Source organism: Myodes glareolus, chromosome 1 (genome assembly GCF_982192425.1).
Source record: "Myodes glareolus chromosome 1, mMyoGla1.1, whole genome shotgun sequence".
Classification (NCBI taxonomy): Eukaryota; Metazoa; Chordata; class Mammalia; order Rodentia; family Cricetidae; genus Myodes; species Myodes glareolus.
The window spans coordinates 64,779,908-64,791,361 of record NC_142026.1 but is presented as its reverse complement, the minus strand read 5'-3'; the positions used below and the strand labels follow the sequence as shown (position 1 = coordinate 64,791,361).

Sequence of the window (11,454 nt, the reverse complement as noted above, 5' to 3'; positions counted from 1 at the left end):
TTTTGAAAGAGCAACATTATTAACATTAGAAGTGAAATTTGAGACCTTGCTGTCCATTTTTCAGATTACTAAAATTTCCATGACAACTCAATAGTGATAGGGACCTGTACAATGACTTGCATGAAACAGACAAATTCCTAGAGAAATAGAACCTACAGAGTTGGGAGCATGAAAAAAGACAAACGTGATTTCACTTATAACTCATAAGAGTGAATCAATGAAGAAGACTGTCAAAAGTTAACAATTTTTAATGATGAAAACAAACTAACTAGGGGTATAAGAGAGGCCATTGCAGTAGGGGCACTTGTGACAAACCACTGCCATCTCAGTACTCAGTGCAGACACTGACAGCTTTCCCTGTAAGACCAGGATTGACACAAGGTGACCACTTTTCTTCAGTATTCTCTTAGATGTCCTAGACAGAGCAATTAGGCCACACAAATAAATAAAATGTAGCCAGTTAATTGGTTGTAAAATGAATCTGTAGATGACATAAACTTTTTTTGGAAAATCCTAAAGATTCTACAGAAGTTTCTGGAACCTGTAAACAAACACACCCATCTGAGCTCTACTTCTATAAACTAATATTGTGCACAATTAGATGCACTGTTTTGTTGCATGCATAGAAAAGATAGCTAACAAGGAAGACTCCACTAGGACCCAGGTAGCTCCCTGGAAAGAAGAAACAGAATGTATTTTGTTGATGGACTAGGAGTCTGCAGGGATGGAAACAGGAGGAAACAGATAGTAGGAGGTGGAATGGAATGAGAGAGTACTTGGGAAAATGACAAGAACGGTGGGGGGGAATTATAGGGACAATGTGGTGATTTCACTGCAGCAGTGAAACCTGGAATGTACAAGACTGATCCTACTAGAGACTCCTAGTAGTGAGGAATAGTCTGAACCAGTCATCTTATGTAACCACAAAAAATTGGTGTAACTGGGACACCAATCAAACCACAAAACCTTTGAACTACAATCTCTCCTTCCTGAAAGATGTACTGGGGTAATGGTGGAACAGAACTTGTGGGAGTGACCAACCAATGACTGGTGCAAATAAACAACCATACAATAAGAGGGACCCCAAACCTGACACTGCCTGGATAGCCAGGAAACAGAGGATAGATAGCCCAGAAATTCAAGATAGAACTACACATGAGTGCAAAAACATTTCAATGGAATTATTACTAATGATATTCTGATATCTCATAAATAAGTATCTAGCCTAATAGTCATCAGAGAGGCATCATCCCACAATTATGGAAACAGGTGAAAACACACACAGCTAAATATTTGGGAGCAGCAGAAGTAGCCCACAGAATAGGGGGAGGATGGATGATAGGAACCAGAGCGGACAAGGACACCATAAAAACATAGAGCACAGAATCAATAAAGCAGAGTTTATAGAGGACCAAAGAGACTGAAGTAATAATCATGGATCCGTAGGAGTTTGAGCTAGGGCCTCTGCATATAAGTTATGGTGATGTGGGTAGGTATTGTTGTAGAACTCCTAGCAGTGGAAGTGGGGCACATTTCTGACTGGTTTGCCTACCCTTTGAACGATTTTCTTCCTACTGGGTTGCCTCTCCCAGCTCTTATATGAGGGATGGTGGCAAATCTAACATAACTTGACATGTCATGTTCTGTAGATATCCCTGGGAGAACTGTTCTTCTTTTAAGGGAAACAAAAGAGTGTGACTGGGATACAGGGGAAGTGGGGGTTTAGGGAGGAGTGGAGGGAGAAGAAACTCTGGTCAGGATGTAATATATGAGAGGAAAATAAAAAAAGAAAGAAATACATATTAACAGAAAAAACATTAATAAGAAATGTCCCACTGTGAATGACACTCTCAAGGTGAAAACAGCATGATCTGCCCTTACGTGAAAGATGTTACATCTGTGTATGAAATAAACTGCAGATCTAATCCATTTAGAAACCAGTTATGTCCACAGTGAAAATGGGCAGACCTATCTCCTGTCACTCTTCCATACTTTACATGGGTGACTGTTTTGCAGGTTGTATTGGGCGTAGGTGAAATAGTTGTACAGGGAATGTATTTGAGCATATGAGAGGATGGTTTTTCTCTATGCAAACAAGGAACCAGTTTCACAGCAGACTCAGAGCATCCAAAAATTTAAGAACTTCTGTAACTAGTTTCCAAGAATTCTAAGGTATTGCTATATATTTGAACCACAACCTATACTCTTAAGGTCTTTGAAATTTTGTTTACTGTGTTGATATCTTTATTTTTGTTTTAAGAAAACTTCACTTCAAATTTTGTACACACATGTATCCCAGGATGGTAGGCGTGAGTCACAATGCTGGTGGTACTTGAGTAGTAACTTTTCGCCATTTTATACCCCACTAATAAAGAAATACCAGCATTCTACTGTGGGAATGAGAGGAGAGGTCGCACACTCATCTTAGCCGAACTGGGGGACTGGTCTTCAAACTGAAGTGATTGGAGACCTCACACTGGTACAGTCCAGCATCCTCTATCCCTACAGGATCTATTCTGAGTCCACACTTTGTTGGGGACAGAGTCATCCTCTCTGTGATCGGCAGATTCTCATTATTGAAGATCCAACGGATGGAGACATCAGTATCAGGTGAAACGCAGGTCAAGATCACAGATGTACCTCCTGTGACTGTGGTGTCAGTGATTTGCACAAAGGGCTGTGTCACAGACTCTGTGAAGAAACAGAGGAGAATGCCAAATGACAGTAGTCCACAGAGTAAACCAGGCCCTCTTAAGTTCATACTTTATAAAGCTTCCAGGGGGGAGAATTTGGAGCTGTGACTCTAGACATAGCTTAAGCTTTGGATCTCCCACGCAGGGACTGGGTTACTCTGATTTAGACACTGTTTCCTGTCTCGGTTTCTATGCAATAGGGCACACATTGCATGATCATTGTCATGTCCTTGAGTTAAGCTTAGTCATAAACAATGGTCTGAGCTTGGGATCAGGGGATCAGCAGTATCTGTTATTATTTAGCTGCAGAAGAGAATTCCCTAGACTGGACTCCTGAGGAGAAGGAGGGATCTGGAGCAGCTGCCTCCTCTGCTTCTTCCCTTGGTACCTTGACCTCCCTGTGAAGTCTCATAAGTCCATTAGAGCAATAGGCTAATGGCCTGCACACCTGCCCACTGAGTAACAAAAGGAGATGCCCAGGTGGCCTACCCAAATGCAGCTGTCATGGCAGTACACAGCTGGTTCTACACTCTATGGGTAGTCAGTCCCATGACTTGGACAGTCAGTCAATAAAGCTTTGTTTCTGTCAGCTCTGATGGGAAATCTAAACAAACAGTTACAAAAAGCTCCCCAATGTCATCTTGAGTTTAGACGGGCAAAGTTCTGGAGTTAGGACTTCCTCATAGGCTCTGTGAAGACCCCATGTCTTTATCAACCAGGGACTGCCTGATTCCCACAGAGTCTTTCTGGGGACATGTGCATGGTGAGAGCTCCAACTGTCTGCAAGGACACTGACATCCTGGGCCTGAGCTTACCCAGCACAGGTCCTCCTCTCTGCAAGTGAATCCAGGTTAGGAGTTCTGATCTATTACAGTTTGTTTGCCGGGTGAGTGTCCTGCAGTGATGGCCTAAACCCCCCCCCGGGGGGGACAATGCAATGGGGGATAGAGCAGGCACAGTCCAATCCTAACAAGTTAGTGTATGAAATAGGATGAGCCACACCCAGCAGTCGGAGGCCATAGAGAGTCCACTTACTCTTTACATAAAACTCCACATTTGCTCTTTCAATTTTGGAATCTTTGTTTAAAACTTCCAGTGTGTACAACCCTGCATCACTCGCAATGACATCCTGGAGCAGCAGGGATCCAGTTTTGTACACCTTCCCTCTTATTCTCTGTGCAGGCCCCCAGGAGATAGAAGGCTTGGCTCTGTTGTATTCTACAAGTTTACGGGCTGGGCTCCCATTGTTTGATTTGAGCCAGGAAAATACTCGCGCATCTTCTGGAAGATTATGAACTTGTAGAAGTACATCTTCACCTTCAGCAATATACTGAAGCACTGGTTGGATCAAGAGTCGGGAAGAAGTGAGAGCTTTACAGAATGCAGGAAGGGAAACTGGGAGGGAAAAGAGAAAAAAGACATCACATGGGAATCACTGTGTTTGATAAAAATATGGTGACCTCCAGACTGAGGAGATGGAGTCATCACTCATCCTAGAGTTGTGTGTGTGTGAGTGTGTGTGTGTGTGAGAGAGAGAAAGAGAGAGTATGTGTGTATTTGTGTGTGTGTGTTTGTGTGTGTGTATGCCACATAATGAAGGGCAGAAACATTATCTTTCTTGACCTTTCAAAACCCATCTTTACAAACAATGCCCCTGAAAGTGTCATTTCTTCTATATGGCTGCTTCCTCACTACACTCGGGCAAACACCACACACACTCATGTACACTGAGGTTTGAGGTGATGTCTTCCCTGCACTCAACAGGTCTGAAAGTAACAATCAATTTTTGGTTTTTTTCTTCAGTTTCCTTTGAGGCAATACTCATCCTTTGACTTCACCTAATAGATGCACTTGTAGTATTGTCAAGTGCCCCTTAGCTCTGGGGTTGTGTGGGAACTGGGAGTAGTCTGGTCTTCAAGGCAGACTCAGCTCTTTAAAATGTTTGGATACTAGGCTGCATGGTTTTGTGCATGCAGTTACAACCATGTAACTTTTGACACAAGTTACAGTCATTTTGCAAGAAATGGCCTCAGGTGAAAATGCAACCACCAGATGTGCCTGTGGGCAAAACTATAGTACATTTTTTTAAAATTGGGGATAGATGCAAAAGGATTCAGACCATTGTGGACAGTTCAAGTCCTGGGCTAGGAGTCTTAGGTGATATAAGAGAGCAGGCTGAGCAAGCATGAAGAGCAAACCAATAGGAAACACCCATCTGTGATCTCTGCAGCAATTCCTGGATTTTGTTAATGACACTTTCAATTTGAAGGTAATAAATACTCCAGTTTGACACGGATGTTCTAAAACCATTGTTTCTTATGATCTTTGAGAGGATGTAAGTGCATTACAATAGCCTGGGTCACTTTAGTCCAGCCATGGAAAGTTGACAGGATTCAGTTCTCCCTGGTCTAGAGCCCCAATAGAATGGGTTGACTCTGACTTGTTAGGCTGAGTTACTTTCCATCAAGGTCTTCCTTGATGCACATGGAGTCAGAAGACGGAAGCTGATCTATGGCCATTTGTCTCTACTAGTGAGTCCTATACTAAGTGCTCAAACCTCCACCCAGGGACACAGTGTAAGAGGAAAGGGAAGCTAGGCCAGCCATGTGTCTAAGCCCCACCCAGCACTGAAAACTCACAGAGAATCACTTACTGTCCACCTGGAGTTTCACTTGTACATCTTGAGTTGTACCATATGATTTCAGAATTCGTAGTGTGTACAATCCGCTGTCTTTCTGACTGACACCACGAAGCAGCAGGGATCCATCACTGTTCAGTGTCTCCCTGCCACTGTATGCATACCCCAGTACAGTTGGTTTCGTGGCTGGTAGATGTCGCATAGCCAAAATGTTCTTGAAGGCAGCCGTTCCTTTGAACCAGACAAAGACTACAGAATGCTCTGGGAGATTGTGAACAAGTAGAAGAACACTTCCCCCTTCAATAACACTGGGTGGCACGAATTCAATGGTGGGCTGTGGGGAGGTACCAAGGAGCCCACACTGCCAACGGACAGCTAGAAGGGAAGACAAAGATACATCTCAGTTGGACCTTTTGTGTTTGGCTAAGATGAGGCTCTGTGTCCTGAGAAGCGGTGTCCATAGTTCAGCCTAGGTTTGTGGCTGAGTGTCTCCCTGTCCTACTTGGTGGTGGTCTGCACATGACCTTCATACTCTCAGTGTCCCCACACTTATCCTTTCCACTATATGGATCTCGCTCTTCAGTTGTTAGCTTGGCTGTGTCTCACTGGATCAGATCCCTGCTCACATTTAGAGTGGATGATGGTGGGGTGATGCCTGCCCAACCTCTTCCCCTACCAATACTGTCTTCACTCTCGAAATTTGTTGCTGTTCTGTTCCTGTTGGAATGGCAGTTAACACCTGAATTCTCCTAGCTTTCTTTACTTCAAGTTCACTCAAACTGGGACACTGTAAGAACCATAAGGTGTCCTGTATTTTTTTTTATTTTTCAGGACGGGATTTCTCTGTGTAACAACCCTAAATGTCCTGGAACAAGCTCTTGTAGACCAGACTGGCCTCAAACTCACAGAGATCTACCTGTCTCTGCCTCCCAAGTCCTGGGATAAAAGGCGTGTGCCACCAACACCTGGTAGTCTTGTATTATTTTAAAAATGAAGCCACGAGTGAACTTGAAGTATTTAAGGAGTGAATTCAAATTCTGAGCCTCTCTCCCACTCTGTATTCTTCTCCCCTATAAACACTGAGTCTCCTCTCACGCACTGTCACTCCTGGTCTTCTCACTTATGAGCAGAAGGCCCTGAGATGTGGTGCACCTTTACAGAGGAGCACAGAGGGGAACTGCATTGTCTGAGTAAGCTGATCTCTCCTGCCTCTGAGGTGTCTGCTCCAGTACAGCTCACAAACTCTGCTGTCCTTCTCATCTGTGCTGAGCCTCCTCCCAGGAAAGAGCACCTCCCATAGTACAATGGGCTGATGGTGGGTCTGTATTCAAACCACTTCTCTGCCCCTCCAATGTCAGTGTTGCCGCAGGTTCTTTTCCGATTCTCTCCTTGTGTTTCTCTCCTCTAGAACACAGAGTAAGAGTCAAGGGTGACGAGCATCCCTGTGACATGAGATAATAGCAGCTCAGCCTGGAACTGCACTCTGCTGTGTGCTGGTTTAGGTTTGTCAGCATCAAAGGGGAAAATCTGCACAACTGTGCAGCAAAGAAACCCAGCTGGGCACCCAATCTGCCCTGTTTTCAATGCTCTCGAAATATGGAATTTGCTCCCAGCAGGAAGGTGACAAAACTGACTTTGAGACTCCAGTGGGACCGGGTGGGTTGTGTGTGTGGAAAAGAACAAAACTGTTCTCCCTGGAGTCACCATCAGACTGGGTTCTGGGCCCAAGATGTGTCAGGAGTCTCAGCTCTTGGCTGTGTGGGAGGAGGTGACCTGATTCCTGGAGAACGGCTGTGAGACCCTTCATTCTGCAAGATTTTCAAGACCGTGCTCCCACATCCTCTGTTTGCTGGGCTGTGTAATATGTCTTCCCTGTGCTCCATGGCCTTTCTGAGAGGACTTGGACCTCTATCTAATTGATTCACCGTGGATAACATGCATTTTCCAAAGGAAACACATGAAGTGGGAAAGAGAACATGGTCTCCTGGCAGTGTGGGAGACACATTAAGCAATCAGTAGGTCTGAGAACACTGTGACCATGATTTCCACATCTGTAGAAACACAGTTGGAACCAGGTTCCTAGGTAAGTTCCTAGTTCAGGCAAAATGCTTTTCTGCCAGTTTATTATGTATCCTGATGACATCCCTGGTGATCATTTGGGGAACTACAGCACCTATCTGGGAAGGCTCAATCTATCCTAGAACCATTTGCCTACAGGAGAGAGTTCCATGAGCTGCACCAAGCAGACAGGCACTTGTCAGAAAAACCTGTTTCCTCAGTCCCTCTCCTTGGGGACACGACCTTCATGTGAAACCTCATATGCCCAACAGGACTGTTAGTTAATGGCCTGGACACCTGCTGACCTATGCTTCCCTGCTGCCTCTCTGAAGAAGATGGCCAAGGGATGTAGCACAACCAAGGTTCTTATCTGATTACACACATCACACGACTTTGACTACTAGGGAACACTCTTCCTTGCCATCAATACATCCAAACCCAACGCTTAGAAAATGCTTCTCATGGACACCTGAGCTGAGTCTGGGACAGAAGTCTTGAGGCAGGTGTCCCAGTGCTCATATCTCTGGGGATTCCATGTTTTCCTCAACCAAGCTCAATGTTGATTCCCTCGGAGTCTTCCTCAAGGAAACATTCATGATAAGAACCCTTAGAGTCTAGACAGGAGCTGATATCCTCGGAATGAACTACTCATCACACATCTACCTGTGTGCAAGGTAAAGTCAAAGGAAGGTTCCCAATCTATTGCCTTTATTCTACACCTTGTGTGTCCCAAACTAAGTGCTCAAACCCCAACATGGGGACACAATGCCTAGGGAAGGTAAGCACAGACCCCTCTCCTGTATGTGTTCAGTGGAATGGACTTCACCCAGCACACAGAGTTCACAACGAATCACTTACCATACACGTTGATGTATGTGTATATTGTTGATATGACATTTCCATGTCTATTATAGATTCGTACGGTATAGAAGCCTGTGTCCTTCAGGTTGGCCCTTTCAAGGAGCAGGGATCCATTGTGAAATATTGTCTCTCTGCCGCTGTGTGCAGGACCTGGACTACTTGAATTGTTGGGCAGTCCATATATTGCAGTCATATCTGAGGGCCCTCTGAACCAGGCTATGGCTTCAATTTTCTCTGGCAGATTGTGGACAAGGAATAGGACATCATCTCCTTCAGCCACTCGGGATGGCACAGATACAGTGGTCACAAGGGCAGTGGTGGACAGATGCCAGAAGGTTAAAAGGAAGGCTAGAAGGGAGTTGAGAAAAAAACTTCAGTGTTAAAAGGTTGTAATCAACACTAAACTTTGGTGTTTAAATAGGGGTGTGCCCACCCTCGTTTGCAGACTTGAGTAACATGAGATCCATTGACTCAGAATGTCTGAGTGTGAGTAACATGAGATCCATTGACTCAGAATGTCTGAGTGTGTCATTAACTCTCTGAGGAATTCTCTGCTCATGTGTCTTTTTGGTTCCCCCATTCAGTATCCCTTATCCCTCCTCACATGGAGTGTATATGTGAGGATCACTGCCTCTCTGAACTCCTTCTCTGAAAAGGCCTCACTTTTTGACTTTTTTCTCTGGTTGTGGTTTTTTGAGACAGGGTTTCTCTGTGTATTCTTGGCTGTCCTGGAAGTTATTCCATAGACCAGGTTGGCCTTGAACTCACAGAGATCACCTGCTTCTGTGTCTCAAGTGCTAGGATTAAAGACCTGACTGACACTACCTGACATAACCAGGAATTTGTAGAGACAGAATCAGTCAGATCTTTTTGAAGGGTCATTTCCTGGAAAAGACTCAGATACTAGTGGATAAAAAGAAAAAGAAAGGAAAGAAAGTGAAATAAGTCTCCATGGATTTCTCTTCATAGTTCTTAGGTCTGGAATTTATGACAATAATTATCTTCAAGTGTGAAATAAACTATTTTAGATTTACTTATGTAAATATATGTGTGTATTTGTGAAGACCGGTGTCTCCTTGTGCACATATGAAAATGTATGCCACAAATTTGTGGGGGGCACATGCGCTAGGGTGTGCATGTGTGGGTGCATGCCACAGCACCTATGTGGAGGGCAGAGTAGAGCCTGCAGGAGTCTGTTCTCTCCATCTACTGTGTGGGACCTGAGGATTGGTTTCAGGTTGTCAAATCTTCCCACACTGAGACATCTCACTAGCTGTCCCACTAGATTTCTATTTGGAGGGTCATGCTGTCATGATGGGGAACAGCTGTCTTCAGAACATTGCAACTAATGAAATTCACTGTGAATATGCAGTGCTTGAGGCTCTACTCTTACCATCATCACCTCCTGTCCTCTGAAAGCCTCTGGATGCTGAGCCTCTGTCCCTTACCGTACCTTATGCACCAAAGCTGCAAACAGAAACCTTGAGTCTCCTCCCAAGATCCTGTCCTCCTCTTTAGGAAACTCCAGCCTGCCTCTGAGTCCCCCTCCTCACACAGTCATGGAGTGGGTACCCTTACCTGTGAGCAGAAGCCTCTGCCAGGGGGTACACCCCTTGCAGAGAAGCACAGAGAACTTCATCAATCTTCTCCCTTGCTGTCTTCCTTCTGAGGAGAAGAGCCTCAGCTCCAACACAGAACTCAGGCTCTGCTGTTCTTACCACTTCTGGGCTGAGATTCTTCTCAGAAAGAAGCACTTCCCAGAATCCAATGGGCTGTGAGTGGTGGGGTTTCAGTCGAAGGCACTGCTCAAGACCTTCCTCTCTCAGTGATGCCCTGCATCCCTCTCAACTTCCCTTTATGTTCCTTCACCAAGACACAAATTGTGCAACAAGGCTGACAAGCATTCCCATGGCCTCAGGAACAATGGCTCATCCTGGGGCTGACATCTGCTCTGTTTTTGCCTTGGGTCTGTCAGCACAAAGCAGGGAGCATCCATCATGCGTATGCGTCCTTGTGACACAGAAATCCAGCTAAGCACTCAGTCTACACCTTTTTATTTAATCCCTGAAGGAAGGTAACAGAAATGTCTCTGAGGCTTGAAAAGAGATCAGCTGAGTGATGACTAGGAAGGAAGATCAATCCTTTATCACTGATGTCACCAGTCAAATTAATGATTCAGGAGAGGGGCCCAGGAGCAGTTGTATGAAGAGTTTCATGTCTCATCGCTGTTGAAGAGGTGGCCTGTGTGTCCTTGAAAGGACTGTGGGCTGTCTTCCTATGGGTGGTTTCAAGGCAGCATTCTAGTATTATGTGTTGGGAGTGCACATGTCCTCCTCTCCGATCTTCCTGGGTCACCTTTACCCTTCCTAGGTGATTCCCCGGTAGTAATCTTGTCTTCTCCCAAGAGAGATGACAGAAGGGAGGAGACCTTCACAGTCCCCATGCAGAAAGGTGTTCTCAGACAATGGAAGGAACCAGTAGGTCAAAGTGTGATCTAGTGAGGGAGTTAAAGTTTAGTAGGGGCAGAGATGGAAAGCAGTCTGCTTAGGGAAACAATTTTCAGATGATTGATCAAATGCCCAGCTATCGCCAACTGGAGATCACTGGGAGAACTGTAATATCATGTCGAGGGCTACAGCAGGCATGATGAAGAAGCCAAATGAGATCTTCCCTGATAACGTTCAGCACAGGTGGGACGCAGGGTCTGTCTTTCTCATCACAGTGCTCTTCAGGTCTCCTAATTCTTTTCACTGTAGGATGGGTCTAGACAAGGTTCAAGATTTGTCCTGGGAAGCTCTGGACTAAAGTTGGAAGTAGTGTGAATTCAGAGGATGGTATTCTCAGGGGGAGCCTTGTGCTCAGGGAATTGCAAAGGAAAAGTCCTAGGACGTTTCTCTGGAGAAGTACAATATACAGCTGAGCAGGGTGGTGAATGCCTTTAATTTCAGCATTCAGGAGGCAGAGGCAGGTGGATCTCTTAGATCTAGGCCAGCCTGGTCTATGAAGCACTGTTGGAGTTTTTCAAGGGCTTTTTTGGGCATTAAATGAGATGGTCATATGAGTGTTTGTCTCTAAGGTCGTTTATATGATGGGTTACATTCAAACATTTTTTTAATTAAAAATTTCCACCTCCTCCCCTTTCCATCACCCTCCCCCCACTTCCTCTCCTCCTCCCTCTCCAGTCCAAAGAGCAGTCAGGGTTCC

The 11,454-nt window shown here is 45.0% G+C and overlaps 1 protein-coding gene across 1 annotated transcript; it reads right to left on the bottom strand.

The window, feature by feature from the left end:
* Positions 1 to 2,419: 2,419 nt before the first annotated feature.
* On the bottom strand, positions 2,420 to 9,886 carry LOC125399800 (pregnancy-specific glycoprotein 22-like). Its single transcript, XM_085685909.1, has 5 exons — positions 9,829 to 9,886; positions 8,248 to 8,598; positions 5,347 to 5,706; positions 3,729 to 4,088; positions 2,420 to 2,691 (listed from the first exon to the last, which is right to left on the bottom strand). The coding sequence occupies exons 2-5, from the start codon at positions 8,441 to 8,443 to the stop codon at positions 2,420 to 2,422; spliced, it is 1,188 nt and encodes a 395-aa protein (XP_085542035.1). The 5' UTR covers positions 8,444 to 8,598; positions 9,829 to 9,886.
* Between the last annotated feature and the right edge of the window lie 1,568 nt (positions 9,887 to 11,454).

Coding starts and splice junctions, on each gene's coding strand:
- LOC125399800 (XM_085685909.1), bottom strand. CDS start 8,443: ATGACTGCAATATATGGACTGCCCAACAATTCAAGTAGTCCAGGTCCT. Junction 5,707..8,247: donor CACATACATCAACGTGTATG/GTAAGTGATTCG, acceptor CTTCCCTTCTAG/CTGTCCGTTGGCAGTGTGGG. Junction 2,692..3,728: donor TGTGGAGTTTTATGTAAAGA/GTAAGTGGACTC, acceptor GTTTCTTCACAG/AGTCTGTGACACAGCCCTTT.